Source organism: Oncorhynchus nerka, linkage group LG26 (assembly GCF_034236695.1).
Source record: "Oncorhynchus nerka isolate Pitt River linkage group LG26, Oner_Uvic_2.0, whole genome shotgun sequence".
Taxonomy (NCBI): Eukaryota; Metazoa; Chordata; class Actinopteri; order Salmoniformes; family Salmonidae; genus Oncorhynchus; species Oncorhynchus nerka.
Window position 1 is genome coordinate 30,585,419 of NC_088421.1, and position 27,238 is coordinate 30,612,656.

The window sequence follows — 27,238 nt, forward strand, 5'->3', positions numbered from 1 at the left end:
TTGAATGGACCAGTATGAAATACTGAACTGATGGACATGTGTGAATGGACCAGTATGAAATATGAACTGATGGACATGAGAATGGACCAGTATGAAATACTGAACTGATGGACATGGTGAATGGACCATTATGAAATACTGAACTGATGGACATGGTGAATGGACCAGTATGAAATACTGAACTGATGGACATGGTGAATGGACCAGTATGAAATACTGAACTGATGGACATGGTGAATGGACCAGTATGACATACTGAACTGATGGACATGGTGAATGGACCAGTATGAAATACTGAACTGATGGACATGGTAATGGACCAGTATGAAATACTGAACTGATGGACATGTTGGACTATGATGAACTATGGACTGGTGATGGACCAGTTCAAATACTGAACTTGGACATGGTGAATGGACCAGTATGAAATACTGAACTGATGGACATGGGAATGGACCAATTGTAATTCCTGAACTGATGGACATGGTGAATGGACCAGTATGAAATACTGAACTGATGGACATGGGAATGGACCAGTAAAATACTGAACTGATGGACATGGTGAATGGACCAGTATGAAATAGCTGAACTGATGGACATGGGAATGGACCAGTATTACTGAACTGATGGACATAGTGAATGGACCAGTATGAAATACTGAACTGATGGACATGGTGAATGGACCAGTATGAAATACTGAACTGATGGACATGCTGAATGGACCAGTATGAAATGTGAACTGATGGACATGGTGAATGGACCAGTATGAAATACTGAACTGATGGACATGGTGAATGGACCGATGGACTGATGTTTTGTCTGTGTGTTTTTGTCTTTATGTGTATGTTTATATTTCATGTCTTTCATGTGTGTTCTGTCTGTCTGTGTATGTCTGCATTTCTGCATGTGTGTGTCAATATGTGTGTGCTTCTGTACCACAGGCTCTGATGTCCCTGTTTGTGCTGGCTTCAAAGGACGGTTGGGTCAACATCATGTACCATGGCCTGGATGCTGTAGGGGTGGACCAACAGGTAACTAGTCTAATAGTGGTCATCAAGTCTATCCATTATATTTCTATAGATGTATTATTTTTACAGTTGTGTTGGCTGACTGATCTCAGAGCATACTCAACTCCTTCTCTCCCTATCCTCCTTCGACTAAACACTCAATTGCACCACTCCTGGTCTTCTCCCTCCCTTCTCCCCCTCCTCTTTCCCTCCCCATCTCTGAACCCCTCTCCATCCCCTCCCCCTCCCTCCTCCCTTGTCTCCTCCCCTCCCCTCCCCTCCCTGCCTCTCTCCCTCTCCATCCCCCTCTCCCCTCCCTCCCTCTCTCCCCTCCTCCTCCTCCCCTCTCCCTCCCTGCCTTCCTCCCTCTCCATCCCCCTCTCCCTTCCCTCCCTCCCTCTCTCCCTTTAGCCAGTGATCAACAACAGTCCATGGATGCTCCTCTACTTCATCTCATTCCTCCTCATCGTCAGTTTCTTCGTTCTGAACATGTTTGTGGGCGTGGTAGTGGAGAACTTCCACAAGTGCCTCAGAACCAGGAAGTGGAAGAGGCTAAAAGGAGAGACTATAAACGACGGATACTTGGAGAAGAAGAGGAGGGGTAAGGGAGAGATAGGAACTAAGAGATAGTGCAAGGTGCCTGGAGAGAGAGGGAGGGTGAGCTTTAGAGGGATAGAGGGAGGATGAGAGGGAGATAGAGAGGGTGAGGATGAAGGGAGGATGAGGGGAGAGAGGGAGGATGAGAGGAGAGACTAGCTGAGGGAGAGAGGAACTATAGAGGGGATAGAGGGAATTGGAGGATGAGAGGTATTGTCATAGCTTTACTATGAGGGAGAACTAGGGAGCTGGGATAGAGGGAATTGTACTTCCTGGAGAGAGGGTCAGGAGGGAGGGATGGAGGGATAAAGGGATGAACTATAGAGGGTGAAAGGAGACTTGGAATGAGAGGGGTGAGAGGGAGATAGGGGAGGGAGGGAGGGTGAGAGAGAGAGAGGGATAGCTGGGATACTTCAATTGGACTTCCTGGTATTGTCAGGGAGAGAGGTTACTATAGGTGAAAGGGAGAAAGGGATGAACTATAGCTGGGAGGTAGGGTTCAGATTGGTACTTCCTGGGATTGTCAGGGCTTTACTATAGAGAGGGAGACTAGGGAGCTGGGATACTTCAAAGGAGAAAGGGATGGAGGGAGGGTGAGAGAGGGTGAGAGGGAGAAAGGGATGGAGGGGAGGGTGAGAGAGGGTGAAAGGGCTGAACTATAGGGAGGGTAGGGAGGGAGAGATTGTGAGAGGGAGAAAGGGATGGAGGGAGGGTGAGAGAGGGTGAACTAGAGCTGGATAAAGGGAGGATGAGAGGTATTGAGAGGTGAGCTTTACTAGGGGTGAGGGAGAAAGGGAGGGAGGGTGAACTAGAAGGGTGTGAGAAAGGGATGAGAGGGAAATGGAGGGTGAGAGGGGGTATTGTCATAGAGAAGAACAGACAGAGATAGATCATCAATGATTGTGTGAATTGTTTATGAGTATTACTCTTGACAGGAGGACATACAGGAATGAATAGTGTAGCAGTAATACTATGTTTAAAGCACTATTACCTGTGTTTGTCTCCCCTGAACTAAGATCCCCTACTATGCCAGCTACAGCTCCTCCGCCTGTGGATCCACACTCTGTGTACCACCTACTACCTGGACCTCTTCATCACCTTCATCATCTGTATCAACGTCATCACCATGTCACTGGAACACTACAGCCAGCCACGAGTAAGACTGAACTGTGTGGGTGGGGGTGGGGGGGTACAGAAAGACAGAGTGTCCTGTGTTTTCATGTACACAGTACCATATGTGACTCCTTCTCTCTCTTCTCCCTCAATCTCCTTCCTCTCTATTCCTCCCCTTCCCTTCTTCTCTCCCTCCCCTCCATCCCTCCCACCTCCCTCTCCCTCTTCCCCTCCCACCTCCTTCTACTTCCTCCCTCCCTCCCACCTCCTCTCTCTCTCTCTCTACTCTCCCTCCCACCTCTCTCTCTAGCTGGGATACTCCCACCATCTCCTACTTCCTGGTATTCCCACCTCCTTCTCTCTCTCTATAAATGAACTATCTCCTCTACTCCCCTTCCTCCCACCCCTTCTCTCTCTCTCTGTCATCCCTCCCACCTCCTCTCTCTTCCCCTCCCACCTCCTTCTCTCCCCCTCCCTCCCTCCCACCTCCTCTCTCTCTGTACTTCCTGGTCATCCTTCTCTCTCTCTCTCTCCTCCCTCCCACCATCTCCTTCTCTCTCCCCTTCCTCCCACCTCCTTCTCTCTCTCCCTCCCCCTTCCTCCCTCTCTCCCACCTCCTCTCTCTCCCCCTCCCTCTCACCTCCCCCTCTCCTCCTTCCCACCATCTCCTTCTCTCTCTCCTTCTCCTCCCACCTCCTTCTCTCTCTCCCCCTACCTCCTACCTCCTTCTCCCACCCACCTCTTTCTCTCTCTCCCCTCCCACCTCCTCTCTCCCCCCACCTCCTTCTCTCTCTCCCCTCCCTCCCTCCTCCTCTCTCTCTCTCTCCCCCTCCCTCCTACCTCCTTCTCTCTCTGTCTCTCAGTCTCTGGATCTAGTGTTGAAGTACTGTAACTATTTCTTCACGTCCACCTTTGTACTGGAGACCCTCCTGAAGCTCACCGCCTTTGGCTTCCGACGCTTCTTTAAAGACAGGTAGTTACAGGGCCACACTGACTTACTGAATAAACACTGGTATTCACTGCTGCACTGGGGATACACAGTGTGTGTGTGTGTGTGTGTGTGTGTGTGTGTGTGTGTGTGTGTGTGTGTGTGTGTGTGTGTGTGTGTGTGTGTGTGTGTGTGTGTGTGTGTGTGTGTGTGTGCTGTCAGTCATCTCAGTGTGTATGATTCATACTTTAGTATATGATTCATAGCTGCCCTTAACCACAACTCCATTAGAAAATAGTTATTCTGACTTCAATGGTACTTCCTGGTATTGTCATAGCTTTACTATAAATGAACTATAGCTGGGATACTTCAATTGTACTTCCTGGTATTGTCATAGCTTTACTATAAATGAACTATAGCTGGGATACTTCAATTGTACTTCCTGGTATTGTCATAGCTTTACTATAGCTGAACTATAGCTGGGATACTTCAATTGTACTTACTGGTATTGTCATAGCTTTACTATAAATGAACTATAGCTGGGATACTTCAATTGTACTTCCTGGTAGTGTCATAGCTGATACTGAACTAGCTGAACTATAGCTGGGATACTTCAATTGTACTTCCTGGTATTGTCATAGCTTTACTATAGCTGAACTATAGCTGGGATACTTCAATTGTACTTCCTGGTATTGTCATAGCTTTACTATAGCTGAACTATAGCTGGGATACTTCAATTGTACTTCCTGGTATTGTCATAGCTTTACTATAAATGAACTATAGCTGGGATACTTCAATTGTACTTCCTGGTATTGTCATAGCTTTACTATAAATGAACTATAGCTGGGATACTTCAATTGTACTTCCTGGTATTGTCATAGCTTTACTATAGCTGAACTATAGCTGGGATACTTCAATTGTACTTCCTGGTATTGTCATAGCTTTACTATAAATGAACTATAGCTGAGATACTTCAATTGTACTTCCTGGTATTGTCATAGCTTTACTATAAATGAACTATAGCTGGGATACTTCAATTGTACTTCCTGGTATTGTCATAGCTTTACTATAAATGAACTATAGCTGGGATACTTCAATTGTACTTCCTGGTATTGTCATAGCTTTACTATAGCTGAACTATAGCTGGGATACTTCAATTGTACTTCCTGGTAGTGTCATAGCTGAACTATAAATGAACTATAGCTGGGATACTTCAATTGTACTTCCTGGTATTGTCATAGCTTTACTATAAATGAACTATAGCTGGGATACTTCAATTGTACTTCCTGGTATTGTCATAGATGAACTATAGCTGAACTATAGCTGGGATACTTCAATTGTACTTCCTGGTATTGTCATAGCTTTACTATAAATGAACTATAGCTGAGATACTTCAATTGTACTTCCTGGATGGATGGCCTTGAGATGGATGAAATCATACTTGAAGCTGAACTCAGTAGTCAGAGTGAGCAATGAGCTGAACTCTTCCTGGTAGCTGCTGGGATACTTCAATTGTGCCCCAAGGGTCAATACTGGGGCCCCTCCTGGTATGTTGAGCTTACTATAAATGAACTATAGCCTGTACATTAATGATCTGCCTTCTGTCTGTACTGGGTCTGAATTGTTCAAATGTATGCAGATGATACAGTGATATATGTGCATGCAAAGAGCAAACAACAAGCTGCACAAGAACTCACTACTGTAATATCCAGGTGAAAAGTGGCTCAGTGACTCGTGTTTGCATCTCAATGTGAAAAAAATTGTTTGCATGTTCTTCACAAATAAACAGATGCTACTGAGCCAGATGTCTATGTGTCACTATAGGAACTCCAGGTGGTATCCGATTTTAAGTGACCTTGGCATCATACTTGATTCCAACCTCTCTTATAAAATAGCATGTGAAAAAGGTAATTCAAATAACTGAAATTCAACCTAGCTAATTTCCGATTTATAAATAAATTGTTTGACTACAGAACTATAGGTACAAAACTGTACTTTACTAAACTATGATACTCCCCACTTAACATACTGCTTGACTAGTTGGGCCCAAGCTTGCTGTACAACATTAAAACCTATTCAGTAGACTATAGAAATAGAACTATAGCTGGGATACTTCAATTGTACTATACTAAACTGTCTACAAACAGGCTCTCAAAGTGCTTGATAGGAAGCCCAATAGCCATCATCATTGTCACATCCTTAGAAAGCATGAGCTCTTGAGTTAGGGAAAATCTTGAATACAGGTTTGGTTCAAGATCCTTAATGACCTGGTTAGGTCCACTTAATATTTTTTGTTAAACAGAAAAGGTTTACATATGGCAGCAGATCCAAAGGTCTGCCATGAGAGGTTACTGTTAGTTCCCTAAGGAAAAGCACCTTTAAAATCTGCATTCTCTGTGAGAGCTTCCCATGTCTAGAATACACTGCCATCAGACACACATAACTGCACCACATATCACACTTTACAAAATGCAAGTTACATGGCTAAGGTCAATAGATTTGTGAACATGGTCCCTAGCTGTGTGTTGCCGTTTAAATGTCTGTTGTCTGGTTAAGGTGTGGAAACACTTTGTTGCTTTTATGAATTTTGTCTTGCTGCTTTTGTTCTGTCTGTATGCTCGTCTTGCTTGTCCTATATTGCTCTGTCTGTATGGTACTATGTCTTCTTGTCCTATGTTGATATGTCTTGTTGTTCATTTGCATTGTCTAGATTGTAATTGTTTTTAGGGTTAATAACCTGCCCAGGGACTGCGGTTGAAAAATTTGCCGGCTCTAAAACCTCACTCTTACTGAAACGTTGATTAATGTGCACCCATCCCTGTAAAAATAAAAATAAACTCAAACTCATCTCTGACCCATTCCTGACCCATCTCTGACCCATCTGACCCATCTCTGACCCATTCCTGACCCATTCCTGACCATCTCTGACCCATCTCTGACCCATTCCTGACCCATCTCTGACCCATCTCTGACCCATTCCTGACCCATTCATGACCATCTCTGACCCATCTCTGACCCATCTCTGACCAATTCCTGACCCATTCCTGACCCATCTCTGACCCATTCCTGACCCATTCCTGACCCATCTCTGACCCATCTCTGACCCATTCCTGACCCATCTCTGACCCATTCCTGACCCATCTCTGACCCATTCCTGACCCATCTCTGACCCATCTCTGACCCATTCCTGACCCATCTCTGACCCATCTCTGACCCATTTCTGACCCATTCCTGACCCATCTCTGACCCATTCCTGACCCATTTCTGACCCATCTCTGACCCATTCCTGACCCATCTCTGACCCATTCCTGACCCATCTCTGACCCATTCCTGACCCATGGACTCAATCAGGAAACAGAAATCACAGAAGAATCTCTCTGCCTCCATACAGTCCAATATCTCACCCTCACTGTGAGCAATATGGTGGAGCAGTGATTTCTCCCATTCTATTATTACTGTTATTAATTCAATTACACCCACATTACTGTTAACAGGACCCAGATCAACCCACTCACAGATACATGGAGCATCACTAGAGCCATTCCTACTCATTCTCTTTCTCTAATTGTGTTCCCATTCAACATAATGGGTTACTGATGAAGCAGATAGATTGTGGCTGATGTTGGATATCAATTCATTTCATTGACTCAGTACTGAATGGTTGGTGCTGAACTGCTGCTGCTGTTGACAACACATACATGTTGAAGATGTTGATGCGAACAAAACACAAACATTTACCTGGTGCTTTAATGGTACTGACCCATTTTCTATGATGGAAGCAGAGAAAGAGGGAGAGGGGGTGGGAGGGGAGGGGGTAGAAGAGAAAAGAGGGGGAGGAGGGGTTGGAAGAGAGAGAGGAGATACAATAAATGAGAAAGAAGAGAAAGAGGTAAAGGATGGAGAGAGAGAGAGAGAAAAAGGAAGAGAGAGTACAGGGGGTAGAGAGAGAGAGAGATATATGTTAGTGTGATTGGGCAGCACCTCATCTTTTTTCTATGACATCAGTGGCATCTGGCAGGACAGTCTCTCTGCGTACTTAGTCTGAGTTTTCTCAGCGTGTCTTAAACTGGGACATAGTGGAGATGCAGGCAGGTGGAAACAGTCTGGGTTACTGGGCACACACACACAACACCACACACACACACACACACACACACACACACACACACACACACACACACACACACACACACACACACACACACACACACACACACACACACACACACACACACACACACACACACAGTCTGAGTTTTCTCAGCGTGTCTTAAACTGGGACATAGTGGAGATGCAGGCAGGTGGAAACAGTCTGGGTTACTGGGAACACACACACACACACACACACACACACACACACACACACACACACACACACACACACACACACACACACACACACACACACACACACACACACACACACACACACACACACACACACACACACACACACACACACACACACACACACACACACACACACACCACACACACACATGTCTGTACCTGTACAGTACATGAATGACCCTGATGGAACATGGCCTCCAGTGTGACGACCCTTTGCTCTCTGACTCTGTGTGTAGGTGGAATCAGTTGGATCTGGCCATCGTGTTGCTGTCAGTGATGGGCATCACTCTGGAGGAGATCGACTACAGCGCTTCTCTCCCCATCAACCCTACCATCATACGCATCATGAGGGTGTTGAGGATCGCACGAGGTAACGAGGGAGGGAGGGAGGGAGGGAGGGAGGGAGGGAGGGAGGGAAGGAAGGAGGAGGGAGAAGGAGGGAGAGAGAGAAGAAGTGCATTTGAGTGTTTAGTCGCACCCTGGCACACACACACACACACACACACACACACAGTTCAACACCTTTTCTACTCACGCCCCTCTGGAATCTATGGATAGCATGACCCAGTGTTCAGACCCGGTGTTCAGACCCAGTGTTCAGACCCAGTGTACAGACCCAGTGTTCAGACCCGGTGTTCAGACCCGGTGTTCAGACCCAGTGTTCAGACCCAGTGTTTAGACCCAGTGTTCAGACCCAGTGTACAGACCCAGTGTACAGACCCAATGTTCAGACCCAGTGTACAGACCCAGTGTACAGACCCAGTGTTCAGACCCAGTGTTCAGACCCAGTGTACAGACCCAGTGTACAGACCCAGTGTACAGACCCAGTGTACAGACCCAGTGTATAGAGCCAGTGTACAGACCCAGTGTACAGACCCAGTGTTCAGACCCAGTGTATAGACCCAGTGTACAGACCCAGTGTATAGACCCAGTGTACAGACCCAGTGTATAGAGCCAGTGTACAGACCCAGTGTATAGACCCAATGTTCAGACCCAGTGTATAGACCCAGTGTACAGACCCAGTGTTCAGAGCCAGTGTACAGACCCAGTATACAGCAGATCACTGCTTCATCATTAATCCTACCAAAGCTACAGCTCATGACTAATGGTTGGGCCAGTGAGAGGGCCATGAGCGAGCGAGAGTGTATGTGTGTATGACAGTGTCTGTGAGTGTGTGTGTGTGTATGGCCACGTCTGTGAGTGTGTGTGTGTGTGTGTATGGCCACGTCTGTGAGAGTGTGTGTGTGTGTGTGTATGACAGTGTCTGTGAGAGCGTGTGTGTGTATGACAGTGTCTGTGAGTGTGTGTGTATGGCCACGTCTGTGAGTGTGTGTGTGTGTGTGTGTATGGCCACGTCTGTGAGAGTGTGTGTGTGTGTGTGTATGACAGTGTCTGTGAGTGCGTGTGTGTGTATGACAGTGTCTGTGAGAGTGTGTGTTTATGACAGTGTCTGTGAGAGCGTGTGTGTGTATGACAGTGTCTGTGAGAGTGTGTGTGTATGACAGTGTCTGTGAGAGCGTGTGTGTGTATGACAGTGTCTGTGAGAGTGTGTGTGTATGACAGTGTCTGTGAGAGCGTGTGTGTGTATGACAGTGTCTGTGAGAGTGTGTGTGTATGACAGTGTCTGTGAGAGCGTGTGTGTGTATGACAGTGTCTGTGAGAGTGTGTGTGTGTGTGTATGACAGTGTCTGTGAGAGCGTGTGTGTGTATGACAGTGTCTGTGAGAGTGTGTGTGTATGACAGTGTCTGTGAGAGTGTGTGTGTATGACAGTGTCTGTGAGAGCGTGTGTGTATGACAGTGTCTGTGAGAGTGTGTGTGTGTATGACAGTGTCTGTGAGAGCGTGTGTGTGTATGACAGTGTCTGTGAGAGTGTGTGTGTATGACAGTGTCTGTGAGAGCGTGTGTGTGTATGACAGTGTCTGTGAGAGTGTGTGTGTGTATGACAGTGTCTGTGAGAGCGTGTGTGTGTATGACAGTGTCTGTGAGAGCGTGTGTGTGTATGACAGTGTCTGTGAGAGTGTGTGTGTGTATGACAGTGTCTGTGAGAGTGTGTGTGTGTATGACAGTGTCTGTGAGTGCGTGTGTGTGTATGACAGTGTCTGTGAGAGCGTGTGTGTGTATGACAGTGTCTGTGAGAGTGTGTGTGTGTATGACAGTGTCTGTGAGAGCGTGTGTGTGTATGACAGTGTCTGTGAGAGTGTGTGTGTGTATGACAGTGTCTGTGAGTGCGTGTGTGTGTATGACAGTGTCTGTGAGAGCGTGTGTGTGTATGACAGTGTCTGTGAGAGCGTGTGTGCTGGGTATAAATTTAGCTGTGACCTTTCGGAGGCTGGATGTTTCCCGTTTAGTCCAGAATTGAACCGGAGGGAATTCCCTAAATGCCCAACATTTATAATCTCCCCCTCCACTTCACCTCTCCCCAGCCCTCATCATAACCCTTTTCTCTGTTTCTGTCTTTCTGCCTCTCTCTCTCTCTCTCTCTCTCTCTCTCTCTCTCTCTCTCTCTCTCTCTATCTATTCTCTCCATCCCAGTTCTGAAGCTGCTGAAGATGGCTAAAGGAATGAGAGCTCTGCTGGATACGGTGGTCCAAGCCCTACCACAGGTACAAATGCACGCACACACACACACACCCAGATAAACAAACATTGGGTGAGCCAATACTATGACAATGCTCAACACGGGCCAAAACAGCCCCCCTTCCCCCTCACACTGCCCTGGGAATCCATCCTAAGTTTGAGGCCTGGGGGAGAGAGCTGCGGTAGAAAAGTCCCAAACTGCAACTAGGACAGGCTGATCAATGACCAGGAATGTATAGTCTCCCTCTAGCTTTCTGGGCAGTGCTAATTGGTGACTCAGACTGGCCTCCCTGCCACACACACACAAATTCACACACACACACACACACACACACACACACACACACACACACACATAGCTCCTCTGTATGATGAGTGCAGACAAACATAGGGGCTGATTGAATGATTATGGCTAGGATTAGAGGCACTGTTTACATTTTCAGAAAATGAACAAGCATTTTTATCTGTTTTTCAACAAGATGTTCTACCAAGGGTTATTATGTAGATGATGGCAGCTGCAAACAATCAAATGAGATGATGATCTTCAAACAGTAGCTATATCTCTGTACATAATGTGGACAGTGTGTGCTTTCAGGACCATGGAGAGTGCTTTGGGAAAAAGACTATTCATAAAGAGTGCTGATCTAGGATCATGTCCCCCTGTTTTATTCATTAGGATCTAAAAGGATAAACTGATCCTAGATCAGTACTCCTATTCTGAGACATTATGAATACCGCCCTGGTCTAGATACAGCCCCTAGGCCCATAACCACTACTGCCTAGGCACCTCATGTAGATGTGAAAGGGTTTGACATCATGCAATATGGAAGTAGCTCAACCTTTCACTCTAATATGCTTGGACGGAGTTTGACCATATTGCATACACCTCTTATATTCTTTCTGATCTCTACAAGTGGCTAGGGGTTGTTTCTGGCTGGGGTACACTGATATTAATACCTCTACTACATTAAGAAATGAGGTGTGGGTTATTAGATCTGGTTGGGCTGGAAAGACATGACTCCTTTTCCTAATAAGGTTTGGTCCCGACCACATGTGTGTGTGTGTGTGTGTGTGTGTGTGTGTGTGTGTGTGTGTGTGTGTGTGTGTGTGTGTGTGTGTGTGTGTGTGTGTGTGTGTGTGTGTGTGTGTGTGTGTGTGTGATGAGAGGAGACAATCAGTCTGCTATAGTTACATCTTGAGAAGGAGGGGAAAAATCACCTGCCAGGGTAGTGTTACACACTGTCAAGACTGAGAGTAATGGTGTTACATGGAGAAGCCCCTGACAGATGTTAGCTAGCTAGCTGAAGGTAACACTCAAACACATTACGACCGACGCCATCTCTTATCACAGAATCTGCCTAAAATAATCAGCCATTATCTAACATTATCCCATTTCTCCCCAACTGAGCTAAAATGGCTACCATCTGCTGTTCACTAGATGGTAGTGGTGTCGTTCAGTCACATCACATCACCACTAAAGCCTGTTGTTTTCTCTCCTCCAGGGGCTGGGTGATAAACTTCGGATATAGCCTATGTTAGTAGGCAATGCTGCGTGAATATCACCATTTCTGCTTTCTAAAAGCTAATTACGAGTGCTCACAGCGACATCTTGTACCATTCTCTTAGCTACTTATTTTTTTTATCCCTGTGATGTTTTTTCTCTCCAGAAAATACAGACTTCCTTAAAACTAGTCCCTTGGCCGGGAGAGATTAGCTATCCCCTCTCTGGATTTGCATCTATGGCCACAGCCACAATTCGCTAGCTAACATTAGCATTGGGGACCAAAACACAGTAAAAGTGAATGGATCCTGGCTAGCATAGAATGCTCTTGGCTATGTGCACAGATCAAAGTAAATTCAAGACTCACTTATCACTGACCCAGGTTTCACCCGACATAAATTCACCCTTTGTTTGTCTCTTGCTTGCTTGGATCACCCCTCATAGAAACATGTCATTAAGAATCATAGATCATTAAACTGATCTCAATGGAATATTGCTAAAATCATCCACAGTAGTGTAAGATCTACAGTCTCCCTGGTAGATACATCACTAATCAACTGTGACACAGGTAGCTGGGGAGAACTTGCATTAGTTCTGGCCCAAAGGGAACTCGGTATCATACTGAGACAGTCTGACGGGAGACTGAGACTGACAGTATGACAAACAAAGTCTGGATCTAAAGTGCTTTAGAGATTTTTATAGAACTGTTACGTCACTACATAATTTCTACTTAACTTAGACATTGCTGACCTGGGGCATGTTCAGTAGACCCAAACGGGAGAAAACCTTTTGAAATGGAGGTATTACCACCTGAGCTTGTCCACGAAGAACACACACTTTTCCTTTGTTGGTTTCAAGAACTTTCCCGGACGTTCAGTACCTGCTGAACACGACCTTGGTCTCTAACCCTCACTAAACACTCCTATCTTAATAAACCTGGGTCGTGTTCTTCTATGAAAAACAGCTTCACATCTGTGACTGTTTGTCTTGCAATTTGTTAGCCTGGTAGAGGCTAGATCAGGCTAGATCTGGATAAAGCAGGTTAGATCTGGATCGAGCAGGCTAGATCATGCTAGATCTGGATAGAGCAGGCTAGATCTGGTTAGAGCAGACTAGATCTGGCTTTTTGGTATTTTGGGTATTTCATTAGGATCCCAATTAGCTGTTGCAAAAATACAGAACATTAATGGACTAAAACAACTCAAGGACAGAACTACATTTAAAAAAATGTAAAGGCTGATATCTAGGCACACATAGCCTAGATATCAATACAGACACACATAGCCTAGATATCAATACAGACACACAAACTATCTAGGTCAAATAGGGGAGAAGTGTTGTGCTGTGAGGTGTTGCTTTATCTGTTTTTTGAAACCAGGGCAGCTTTTTTGAGCAATATGTGATGGAACAGAGTTCCATGCAATAATGGCTCTATATAATACTGTACGCTTTCTTGAATTTGTTCTGAGTTTGGGGACTATGAAAAGACCCCAGGGGGCATTTCTGGTGGGGTACATGTGTGTGTCAGAGCTTTGTGAAATTGACTATGCAAACAATTTGGGATTTTCAACACGTTAATGTTTCTTATAAAAATAAAAAGTTATGCAATCAGTCTCTCCTCAACTCTTAGGCAAGAGAGACTAGCATATATGTAGTATTGTTTTATCAGCCCTCTGATTACAATGAAGAGCAAGACATGCTGCTCTGTTCTGGGCCAGCTGCAGCTTAACTAGGTCTTTCCTTGCAGCACTCGACCACACGACTGGACAATCAAGATGAGACAAAACTAGAGCCTACAGAGCTTGCTTTTTGGAGTGTGGTGTCAAACAATCAGAGCATCTCATTATTACGGACAGATCTCTCTCCATCTTTACAAGCATTCAATCTATAGGTTTTGACAATGACAGTTTACAATTTAAGGTATCGCCAAGTAATTTAGTCTCCTCAACTTGTTCAACAGCCACATCATTAGTTTCCAGGTTCAGCTGAGGGCTAGAATTTAGGGAATGATTTGTACCAAATATAATGCTCTTGGTTTTAGAGATGTTCAGGACCAGTTTATCACTGGCCACCCATTCCAAAACAGACTGTAACTCTTTGTTAAGGGTTTCGGTGTCTTCATTAGCTGTGGTTGCTGATGCGTATATGGTTGAATCATCAGCATACATGGACACACATGCTTTGTTTAATGCCAGTGGCAGGTCATTGGTAAAAATAGAAAAGAGTAGAGGGCCTAGAAAGCTGCCCTGCGGTACGCCACACTTTATATGTTTGACATTAGAGAAGCTTCCATTAAAGAAAATCCTTTGAGTTCTATTAGATAGATAGCTCTGAATCCACGAGGTTGAAAAGCCAAAACACATATGTTTTTTTCAACAAAAGGATATGGTCAATAATATCAAAGGCTGCACTGAAATCTAACAGTGCAGCTTCCACAATGTTCTTATTATCCATTTCTTTCAACCAATCATCAGTCATTTGTGTCAGTGCAGTACATGTTGAGTGCCCTTCTCTAAAAGCATGCTGAAAGTCTGTTGATCATTTGTTTACAGATAAATAGTATTGTATTTGGTCAAACACCATTTTTTCCAACAGTTTGCTACTGGTCTACTGTTAGAACCAGTAAAGGCTGCTTTACCACTCTTGGGTAGCAGAATTACTTTGTTCTTCCCTCCAGGCCTGAGGACTAAGAATTTCCTCTGGTGCTCAGATTAAATATATGACAGATAGGAGTGGGTATAGAGTCAGCTACCATCCTCAGTAGTTTTCTATCTAAGTTGTCAATGCCAGGAGGTTTGTCATTATTGATCGATAACAATCATTTCCCAACTCTCCCAAACTAACTTTACAAAATTCAAACTTGAAACGCTCTTCTTTCATTATTTGTTTTTTTTTAAATGCATGAATACAATGGCTCACTGTTTGTTGTTGGCATTTCCTTCCTAAGTTTGCCCACTTTGCCAATGACGTAATCATTCAAATAATTGGCAACATCAAATGGTTTTGTGATGGTGCTTGCCTACGGAGCTGTGAGGGGAACGGCACCTCAGTACCTCCAGGCTCTGATCAGGCCCTACACCCAAACAAGGGCACTGCGTTCATCCACCTCTGGCCTGCTCGCCTCCCTACCACTGAGGAAGTACAGTTCCCGCTCAGCCCAGTCAAAACTGTTCGCTGCTCTGGCCCCCCAATGGTGGAACAAACTCCCTCACGACGCCAGGACAGCGGAGTCAATCACCACCTTCCGGAGACACCTGAAACCCCACCTCTTTAAGGAATACCTAGGATAGGATAAAGTAATCCTTCTCCCCCTCCCCCCCTTAAAAGACCTAGATGCACTATTGTAAAGTGGCTGTTCCACTGGATGTCATAAGGTGAAAGCACCAATTTGTAAGTCGCTCTGGATAAGAGCGTCTGCTAAATGACTTAAATGTAAAATGTAAATGTAAATGTGATGAATAAGCCATCTGATTCGAATTGCTCTTTCTGCCCATAGTTCCATTTACAGTAAATTTGCAGTAAGTCAGCCAGTCAGATGTGCAGCCAGACTTATTAGCCACTCTTTTTGCCCCATCTCTTTCAACCATACAGTTTCCTCATCAATCCATCGAGCCTTAACAGTTCTAACAGTCAGTTTCTTAATAGGTGCATGTTTATCAATAATTGGAAGAAACAATTTCATAAATCCATCAAGTGCAGCGTCTGGATGCTCCTTATTAATTGCATCAGACCAACATAAGAGTCACAGCAAAATATTTTGTATGATCTCTTATACACTATTTTAGGCCCAGTTTTTGGAATGTTGGCTTTCCTGCATATAGCCACTATATTGTGATCACTGCATCCAATGGGTACGGATACAACTTTAGTACAAAGTTCTACAGTGTTAGTAAAAATGTGATTGATATGATCCTGGATGATCCTGTTCCTGTAGTGTTTGTAAACATCCTGGTAGGTTGATTAATAACCTGAACCAGATTACAGGTACTGGTTACAGTAATAAGCTTCCTCTTGAACGGACAGCTTGATGAAAACCAGTCAATATTCAGGTCTCCAAGAAAGCAGACCTCTCTGTTTACATCACATACACTATCATGCATTTCACACATATTATTTAGATACTGACTGTTAGCACTTGGTGGCCTATAACAACACCCCAAAAGAAAAGGCTTTAGATGTGCCAAGTGAACCTGCAACCACAGCACTTCAATAACAATTGGCATAAGGTTTTCTCTAAGCATTACAGGGATATGACTCTGAATATATACAGCAACACCTCCCCCATAAGCATTTCTGTCTCTTCTATCAATGTTATATCCTTGTATTGCTACTGCTGTATCATCAAATGAGTTATCTAAGTGAGTCTCAGAAATGGCTAATATATTAATGTTATCTGATGTTAGCAAGTTATTGATTTCATGAACCTTCAGGCGACATATATTAATATGGGCTATTTTCAGCCCTTTCCTGGGTAGCTTATCAGAGATAGACATAATACTGAAAAGAGCAAGCAAAGCTAGAGAAAAATATATACATTCAGAAGTCCATAATCAATTGGTGTGTGTGTGTGTGTGTGTGTGTGTGTGTGTGTGTGTGTGTGAGTGTGTGTGTGTGTGTGTGTGTGTGTGTGTGTGTGTGCGTGCGTGCGTGCGTGCGTGCGTGCGTGCGTGCGTGCGTGCGTGCGTGCGTGCTTCTGGGAAGGTGAACAATGAGCCTGTCATAGCAGATGTCAGCGATGTCCCCACGCGCTCTGACAGCTTTCATGGCTGGGATAAGCTCTTTCCTCTTCTGGCGGACAGCTTCAGGATAGACCTCGTTGAGGAAGATATATGTTCCTCTCAAGTTCTTGGCTCTTTCCAGAACAGCTACCTTGTCCTTGAACTTCAGGAACTTGATCACTATCTGGCCTGTCACCTGGGAAGGTGGTGGGTTTTCCAGTCCTGTGGGCATGCTCCACCTCAATCTTCCTGTGGTCCATCTCCAATTTCTCCGAGATCACTTCCCTCACTTTGTCCTCAGACACCATCCAGGTCTCATGTGGAGATTCTGCAATTCCATCCGCAACTATGTTGTTCTGCCTTGATTGTCCCTCCAGAAAGTCTGATTTATCCGTCATTGTCATCATGGATTCACATAAAGAACTGATGTCCTCTCTCAATGACTTACAGATGGCTGTCATCTTGCCATTTTCCTGTTTCAACTCATCGAGCTGACCCTGGGAAAACTGCAAATTGTTATTCAGGTCCTGGACCTCTCTGGTCAGGTCGTTCATTATTTTACTTGTTGAATCCAACAGTATTTGGACAAAACACTTGAAGCTATTTCCTTGTTGTTGTAACAACTGCTTATACTATTTTTGTTAGTTTAAAAGATCCTTCACGCGTGATAGAAAGACACTGTCCTCAACGGTACTCCCCCCGCCTTTGGTCTTTGTCATGGTAGCTAGCAGCGTAGGTCCAGACAGGGCAGGTCACAGGGAGGTGACAACAACAAACAGCAGGGATCTAGACAGCCATGAACCCGGAACCATCTGCGGTCCCAGCCACAATGGCTAACCACATCGCGGGCTGTTTTCAAGCCCTCAAGAAAACCCAGCTAAGCCAGCTGCTACGCAAATTGCTACTCAGACCCATCCTTGGTCGGCAGGATCACTGGACAGAGACTAGCAGTCCCAGGAACTGATACCTACTGTGTTGCGGGTTCTGAAAGTTAGATTTCTACTAAGAACTTTCCAATACACTTTCAAAACAACAAACTTTTCAAAACAACAAAACTGAACTCTCCCTCTTTCCGCGTTCAACCGGAAGTGATGTATAGTGTGTCTCTTATTGCTAGATCAGGCCAGAGCAGACTAGATCAGGCTAGAACAGACTAGGGCAGGCCAGAACATACTAGAGCAGGCCAGAACAGACTAGGGCAGGCCAGAACATACTAGAGCAGGCCAGAACAGACTAGGGCAGGCCAGAACATACTAGAGCAGGCCAGAACAGACTAGGGCAGGCCAGAACATACTAGAGCAGGCCAGAGCAGACTAGATCAGGCTAGAACAGACTAGGGCAGGCCAGAGCAGACTAGATCAGGCTAGAACAGACTAGGGCAGGCCAGAACATACTAGAGCAGGCCAGAACAGACTAGATCAGGCCAGAACAGAATAGATCAGGCCAGAACAGACTAGATCAGGCCAGAACAGACTAGATCAGGCTAGATAAGGCCAGAAGAGACTAGAGTAGGTCAGAACAGACTAGAGCAGGCAAGAACAGACTAGAGCAGGCCAGAACAGGCTAGATCAGGCCAGAACAGACTAGAGCAGGCCAGAACAAACTAGATCAGGCCAGAACAGACTAGAGCAGGCCAGAACAGACAAGAGCAGGCCAGAACAGACTAGAGCAGGCCAGAACAGACTAGATCAGGCCAGAGCAAGCTAGAGCAGGCCAGAACAGACTAGATCAGGCCAGTAGAGCCTCCTCCCCCAGGGTACCAGACCAGACAGAGCTGTGTGCTGGCTGCTGTGACATTGGCTCTGTAAGGTTACATCTCACTAATGGGATTGTGTTTTCTGAGCATATTTACTACATAACCTCTTTATGCAGTACCATTCAGCAGACAGAGAGGGATCTACTGCTGTGTGTCCTAGGTGGCTTCCAACTACACCGTCACAATAACAGAGTAAGGTTACGCAAACTGACAACTTTTCCAATTCTCTCCTCAGGCTCCTCTTGAGGATTCTGATACGATGTAGGACTTGGGCTTTGGTCGTGCACCACATGTCCAGCTTTCACTTCTCTTTTTTTGGTAGCAGGCCTGCCCAAGCGAAAGGCAGAACAACTAGCAAATTATGCCTCTACTGAGGATTCTGATAAGGTAGAGGCTGTGCCAAAACATGGATGCTGGGATCAATAGGTTTTGTTGCTTGGTAAAAGGCAAGGCCAAAACACCCGCTGTTCTTTCAGTGGGATGCGATGTTCAGAATGTTTGCCTTAAAAATGTATGATTTGGTGCCTCCAGGGCAATTCAGATTGAGGATCTTTTTACAGAAAAATGTGTTTGTTTTCTATGATTGTGTTATTTATCTTTGTTTTGCTTTTCGTACTGTATTTGATGTGTATATTTTTGCCACTACGGTGTTCATCTGTATTTTAAAAACAACAACATTTTCACCTTTATTTAACTAGGCAAGTCAGTGACAGCCTACACCAGCCAAACCCGGATGACGCTGGGCCAATTGTGCGCCGCCCTATGAGACTCCCAATTGTGATACAGCCTGGATTTGAACCAGAGTGTCTGCACTGAGATGTAGTGCCTTAGACCAATGTGCCACTTGGGAACCTAAAATCACTCTGTAAAAGAGACCTTGGACTCAGCATGACTCCCTGTCAAAATAACAGTTCAATACAAAGAGAATGTAGAGCAGAAACAGTTCCTAATACTGTTCCTATGTGTGTTTCAGGTGGGGAACCTGGGCCTGCTCTTCATGCTCCTGTTCTTCATCTATGCAGCACTGGGGGTTGAGCTGTTTGGAGAACTGGGTGAGTTGGTAGTGATGTGCTGGAACAAAACCCTGCATTCCCAATGGCGCGCCACATTCAGAGTTGTACATATCCAATCCTGTTAGATTACAGAGCCCAGACAGAATTAAAAAGGGACTTGTAGTTAAGTATCTGGACGCAGCCAGAACCCAGAAGTATCAAGGAGGCTAGGCAGGAGAACAATAACACGTCAGCTAGGCCTGTCTTCAAACTGTCACACTCTCTCTATGGACTCTAGTCAGGTCTGCTGGAGGTCATCTCTCATCCCATCAGTTTTGAGCAAAGGATTAGAGCCAAATGCAACTGTAGTAAGGAGAGAGATGTGTAAACAATCAGCCAAGACAGCTTTAAGACCCGGAGCAAACAACCACGTCTGCTGTTGTTGGTTTCTAAGAGGACTGAACAGATAAATGTTCTCTATATAAACTGTTGTTTTCTCTTCATGCATCTTTATCTCTCCCTCTGTTTCTTCGTCTATCCCCCTGTTCCCCCCCTCTCTGTATCTATCTTTCTCTATTTGTTTCTCTCTCCCCTTATCTCTCACTCTCTCTTACCTCCCCATCCCTCCCTCCCCCATATCTCCCTCCCACATACCTCCCTCCCTCCCTACTCTCCTCTCCCAGTGTGTAACGAGGACTACCCATGCGAGGGGATGAGCCGCCATGCTACCTTTGAGAACTTTGGCATGGCCTTCCTCACTCTGTTCCAGGTCTCCACTGGGGACAACTGGAATGGGATCATGAAGGTATGGATGGACTTCTACATGGTGTTCTATGGAGTGTTTATTACAATAAATGAGATAGTTGATCATCTGATACTTTAACCCAAAATGACTTGGATTACCATGTTTCAATGTGTTGCTATTTGGGTTGTATTATTCAGTTCTCATTTTGATGTCTGTGGTTGGTATTTGGTGCCTGGCTTCTTAGCTGCAGAGAAGTTTCAGAGTAATTACAAGCCCCGTGGCCCTAAGGGCAGACCCCTAGCCTATGTCCTGCTGCTTAAGAAGACCATTCCAATCCTCCTCTCCTTGAGCGCTACCATAACCAGACCTGTCACAGCTCTGTATATCCTCTGTAGAGATGGCCTTTTTAAATAGGGGAATGTGTCCCACTCCCATTTCACAGTCCTCACAGTCCTCACCCCCTGCCCCCCACCCTACCCCACTCCGCCCCCCACGCTCAACGCATTATGGAGTGTGACAGGGGCGCACCGTAAAAACACCTCAGTGGTTTGTAGAGGTGCGGGTGAGGATCACAGCCGCTACCTCTCAGCTGAAGTGGTGAACTGTAATCACCTCTCTTAGATTACTACTGATGAGACCTTGTGAGCTTTCACTGCCTTTTACCTGGAAATGTGTTGGATGCAAACTGTCTGGAACGAGGGAGGGGGAAGAGAGAACGAGAGTGAATCACCACTGTGCTGACTAGAGAGAGGGGAGGGAGGGAGAGAGGGAGGAAAACGAGGGGAGAGGGGAAGAAGGAAACACTTGAGACTACACAGTGAAAAGGTCAAAACAAATGAGAGAGAACAGACTAGAATCAGCTCATGTCTGGATGTCTTACAGTTAATGTATGACGGGTCAATTTGCTCTCAAAAGTCTTACATTGATATCTTTGTTTCAAGTTGGAAAGCTTAACTCTTGTTCATGAAGTTGTTCATTAGAACGTGTTGTTTCTGTATAGTCCTGTGTAGCTCAGATGGTTGTGGGTTCGATTCCCCACGGACGACCAGTACGAAAAAAGTATTAAAATCTATGCACTCACTAATGTAAGTCGCTCTGGATAAGAGCTTCTGCTAAATGATGTAAATGTAATAATGTCTTAGCAGGACTTCATGGCTTGACCTAACAGACAGCTTCTCCTCTCTCCCACCTTCCCTCCCCCTCCCTAGGACACGTTGAGGGAGTGCCCTCTGGACTACGGGCCTGACTACTCCTGCAACCCCAGCCTGCAGTTCATCTCTCCCATGTACTTTGTGTCCTTTGTGTTGACGGCCCAGTTCGTCCTGATTAACGTGGTGGTGGCGGTGTTGATGAAGCACCTGGACGACTCCAACAAGGAGGCCAAGGAGGAGGCGGAGATGGACGCTGAGATTGAGCTGGAGCTGGCCACGGGGGCTCTATGCTGCATGGGGCCGGAGGGAGTCTGTGCAGGAGGGAAAAAAGGTGGAGGAGCAGGGGGAGGTGGGGGGGGAGGTGGGGGAGTTGGAGGAGGAGTGGATAGAGGGATGGGAGTCCCAGGCAGTTCCTCCGGGGGGAATATGCATCATCACGTGGCAACGACGCATCCAGGAACACTGCAAGATCCGAACAATCGTGATCCCTACTCTCCTGCACAGGTGAGATGGATGGATGAGTCTGTCCGTATGGGTCTGTCTGTTTCTGTCTATTTGTCTTTCTATTTGATATTATAGGAATTACACATATAAACAGTCTGACACACCCGTGTGTAGTACATAGACGTAAGGTTGAGGTCATTATGACAGGGAGAGAGAGGACAAGAACAAGAAAAGACAGAGGAGACAGAAAGATAATCAGAGACATTTAGTCTCCTTCCCGTTCTGACATCCTCAGTGTTTTAGACTGACAGCCCATCAGTCCTGTTTAACTCAGTTTGTCTGCTGGTTCACTCAACCTTTCATAATGTAATACAAAGGAGCCAGGGACGATACGAAGAGACAGCGAGAGAGAGAGGGGGAGAGAGAGAGAGAGACGGAGGGAGGGAGGGAGGGAGGGAGGAGGAGAGAGAGAGAGAGAGAGAGAGAGAGAGAGAGAGAGAGAGAGAGATGGGGAGAGAGAGAGAGAGAGACGGAGGGAGGGAGGGAGGGAGGGAGGGAGAGAGAGGGGAGAGAGAGAGAGAGAGACGGAGGGAGGGAGGGAGGGAGAGAGAGAGAGAGAGAGAGAGAGAGGAGGGAGGGAGGGAGGGAGAGGGAGAGAGATGTTTAATCTTGTCGGCCCGGGTATTCAAATAACAGACATAATCTCTGAACAGGTCATAATGTAGATTCAGTACAATGTCACCGTGACCCATAGTGTGTCTCAAATGGCACCCTATTCCCAATATAGTGCACTACTTTTAACCAGGGAATTTGGGTGCCATTTGGGACGTACACTAAAACGTGGCCGTGGCCCAGACTACTGCAGAAAAACACAGCTACTCTCATTCAGGGTTCTATTATTGGTTTCTACAGATGAAAACATCTCGAAGGGGTTTGGATATTATTCCTGGGACCCCTGAAATAGATGCTGATGAAAGAACAATGTGATTTTAGGGAGTTGAAGGGAGAGGAACATTGAAATACATTTTCAACTAGCTGCACCTTTCCCAGTGAATTTGCCTGGCGCTCTCCATCGCCATGGCAACCCTTGTTGTCAGTCTTCTGTGGCGAGGTAGACGAGCAAACACACACTGCATTGTGCATTTTATCACCTTTTCAATTCAAACTCAGGACTTCCGATATTAACCCGTCAGTGTGCACACACACAAACACAAAGCCCTGGAAGACATAAACACGAACAAGCACACACACAGTGAGATGACTAAAAACCTAATCATAATGTAATGGCAAACACAAACAAACACACACACACATGGATGACTCACCGGCTGCCTGCTACGATCTGTTCTACCTTTACAGAACTAAACTTGGCTTTACTGAGGAGCCATTTTTAGCTTTATGTTGGCTGACAGAATAACTTAATAAGAGGGAGGGAGGGAGGGAGGGAGGGAGCTTCTTTGGTCTGCTCTCCTCTCCTCTCCCCTGGGTGATGTAATCAATTTATTCATTCACAACAGCTACAAGTGTGTGTGTGTGTGTGTGTGTGTGTGTGTGTGTGTGTGTGTGTGTGTGTGGAGGCAGGAATTATTGAGAAAACACAGAGGTAAATAGAAACAGATCTGGAGGAGAGTGAGCGACATGAGTGGGAGGGAAAGGTGGAGAGAGAGAGAAGTAAACAGGAGAGGTGATGCTAAGTGATTGGAGGGGAGCTGAAGGAAATGGCCATGATGAGAAATCAATGTTTACTCCTTTAAGGCAATACAATTCACAGCATCACTACGGCAGGTGTTTCCTTTACTGTGACAGTTGTAATGGGATTCCAGACCTGGCAGAATGTGTCATATACAGACCCGTGCCTGTTTTATACACAGTATTCTAGTTATTCTAGACCCTGTGGATTCCACTGGTCTTCACTGTTTGTGACTATAAAAAAGACTTATAGACACACTTCATGTAATATAACAGGCTTTTAAAATTCAATATTGGTGCACAATTTCTACGACAGGTATGGTAAAGCACTCTTTTTGTGGAATGACCCAGATAATGATATTGGTGGTGATCTCTCTGTGAGAGAAACAGAGAAAGAGAGAGACTCTTAAACATCCTCTGGCATCTTCCCCAATATTTGGAACCAAGGTCTGATCACCCCAATCCACAAAAGTGGAGACAAATTTGACCCCAATAACTACTGTGGGATATGCGTCAACAGCAACAGCACAAAATCCTCTGCATTATCATTAACAGCGAACTCGTACATTTCCTCAGTGAAAACAATGTACTGAACAAATGTCGAATTGGCTTTTTACCAAATTACCGTACAACAAACCATGTATTCATCCTGCACACCCTAATTGATAAACAAAATGGGACTATATATATATATATATATATAGAGAGAGACAGAGAGAGAGAGAGAGAGAGAGAGAGAGAGAGATATTAACTGAAGGGCGCATGTTCTCACCAGGTGGCCAGCACTATTGTTGTCTAGAAAAATAGAAATGGCCTTATTATCAACCTATTAGGACTAAGCCATAGTCATTCAGGCGTGTGCATGCGTGGTGGGTGTGTGCATGCGTGGTGGGTGTGTGCATGCGTGCGTGCATGTACATGGGTGTATGTGTTCCTTTGCTATTTCGTAACACAGTCATTCAGGGCCTACTCCAGTGCTGTTCTTAACAACCCACACACACTGAGGAATATCTGGACTCTGTATAGATGTAGTCTATTGTTATATAATGTATAGTGATGGGGAATAAATCGATACAGTTACATATCGGGACATTATCGTATTGATATATTGTTTTGGCTGTACCTGCACCAAAACTCCACTCTATTTTTCCTTCATACCTTGTTCTCCATCTTCTTTTTAAATACGGAGACAATTTGTTTTGAGCATTTTATTTCCATGACTGATCAAAGAAAGCTCATTTTCTCATGTCTCTCTCTTGTCCCTCTGCAGCAGATATATGGTGAGCAATATGTTTGGAACATCGGATCACCAAAGAATTACAGTATCGAATCACAATACAGATAGAATCATGAGAAGCGCAAGACATATTGTATCGGCACCTAAGTATAGTGATGATATCTTATCTTGAGGTCCCTTTCAATTGCCAGGCATAGTTATATACGTATACTGTAGATATATTTTATAAACCAGGTTCATTTTGGTAACGATGAAGGCATAGTTAGACTGAGCAAGGACTATAACCTGTTGCTAATGGCAAACACTTTTAAACAACAGCTGCCTTCCTACATGTAAAACATTGGCTGGTGATTGGCTGTGTATGTGGGTTACTGTATATGTGGGTTAGCAGTGTTAGACAACGGCTGCAGTTTATGTAACTATAACACTGACGGTACACTTTACTGGATTTTTCCATTCCTGAAAAGAAAGAATAAATAAATACTGTATGTATTTAGAGTAATGTTTCTTAGTACTGTATGTATTTAGGGTAATGTTTCTTAGTACTGTATGTATTTAGGGTAATGTTTCTTAGTACTGCATGTATTTAGAGTAATGTTTCTTAGTACTGTATGTATTTAGGGTAATGTTTCTTAGTACTGTATGTATTTAGAGTAATGTTTCTTAGTACTGTATGTATTCAGGGTAATGTTTCTTAGTACTGTATGTATTTAGGGTAATGTTTCTTAGTGCTGTATGTATTTAGGGTAATGTTTCTTAGTACTGTATGTATTCAGGGTAATGTTTCTTAGTGCTGTATGTATTCAGGGTAATGTTTCTTAGTACTGTATGTATTTAGGGGAATGTTTCTTAGTGCTGTATGTATTTAGGGGAATGTTTCTTAGTACTGTATGTATTTATTTGGAATGTTTCTTAGTGCTGTATGTATTTAGGGGAATGTTTCTTAGTACTGTATGTATTTAGGGGAATGTTTCTTAGTGCTGTATGTATTTAGGGTAATGTTTCTTAGTACTGTATGTATTTAGGGGAATGTTTCTTAGTGTTGTATGTATTTAGGGGAATGTTTCTTAGTACTGCATGTATTTAGGATAATGTTTCTTAGTGCTGCATGTATTCAGGGTAATGTTTCTTAGTACTGTATGTATTTAGGGTAATGTGTCTTAGTACTGTATGTATTTAGGGTAATGTTTCTTAGTACTGTATGTATTCAGGGTAATGTTTGTTAGTACTGTATGTATTCAGGGTAATGTTTCTTAGTACTGTATGTATAGGGTAATGTTTCTTAGTACTGTATGTATTTAGGGTAATGTTTCTTAGTACTGTATGTATTTAGGGTAATGTTTCTTAGTACTGTATGTATTTAGGGTAATGTTTCTTAGTACTGTATGTATATAGGGTAATGTTTCTTAGTACTGTATGTATAGGGTAATGTTTCTTAGTACTGTATGTATTTAGGGTAATGTTTCTTAGTACTGTATGTATTTAGGGTAATGTTTCTTAGTACTGTATGTATTTAGGGTAATGTTTCTTAGTACTGTATGTATATAGGGTAATGTTTCTTAGTACTGTATGTATTCAGGGTAATGTTTCTTAGTACTGTATGTATTTAGGGTAATGTTTCTTAGTACTGTATGTATTTAGGGTAATGTTTCTTAGTGCTGTATGTATTTAGGGGAATGTTTCTTAGTACTGTATGTATTTAGGGTAATGTTTCTTAGTACTGTATGTATTTAGGGGAATGTTTCTTAGTACTGTTTGTATTTAGGGGAATGTTTCTTAGTACTGTATGTATTTAGGGGAATGTTTCTTAGTACTGTATGTATTTAGGGGAATGTTTCTTAGTACTGTATGTATTTAGGGAATGTTTCTTAGTACTGTATGTATTTAGGGAATGTTTCTTAGTACTGTATGTATTTAGGGAATGTTTCTTAGTACTGTATGTATTTAGGGAATGTTTCTTAGTACTGTATGTATTTAGGGGAATGTTTCTTAGTACTGTATGTATTTAGGGGAATGTTTCTTAGTACTGTATGTATTTAGGGGAATGTTTCTTAGTACTGTATGTATTTAGGGGAATGTTTCTTAGTACTGTATGTATTTAGGGGAATGTTTCTTAGTACTGTATGTATTTAGGGGAATGTTTCTGCAGAGAGGAGCATATGGATGGGCCATGTAAACACAGGGGGATAGTCACTAGATGGGCATGCAAGAATGGGCAAGAGCAGTATGTTAGTGTTTGGAACTTCTGTCCTTTGTGACAAGGCCAAATAGTGACGACTCTATCTCTGCCTGTGTGGTTATCTGGTATTAGTGAATGTCTTTCAACGGCATTTCAGACAATCAGATTTCACTGAACGTGTTTTAGAATGTTTTATTGTTATGAAACTGTTAGTGTTTTGGCTATAGGGGAAACAATGAAAGCACCGCTATCA

The 27,238-nt window shown here is 44.3% G+C and overlaps 1 protein-coding gene across 1 annotated transcript in view; it reads left to right on the forward strand.

The window, feature by feature from the left end:
- Window positions 1-27,238, forward strand: part of LOC115125466 (voltage-dependent T-type calcium channel subunit alpha-1I-like) — a gene marked incomplete at its 5' end in the record, with an annotated part of 168,195 nt that overhangs the window by 126,412 nt on the left and 14,545 nt on the right. The window contains 9 exon segments of the mRNA XM_065010953.1: window positions 942-1,031; window positions 1,419-1,608; window positions 2,621-2,760; window positions 3,581-3,690; window positions 8,232-8,365; window positions 10,529-10,599; window positions 19,522-19,600; window positions 20,224-20,345; window positions 21,494-21,940. Coding sequence (XP_064867025.1) covers window positions 942-1,031; window positions 1,419-1,608; window positions 2,621-2,760; window positions 3,581-3,690; window positions 8,232-8,365; window positions 10,529-10,599; window positions 19,522-19,600; window positions 20,224-20,345; window positions 21,494-21,940 — 1,383 coding nt within the window.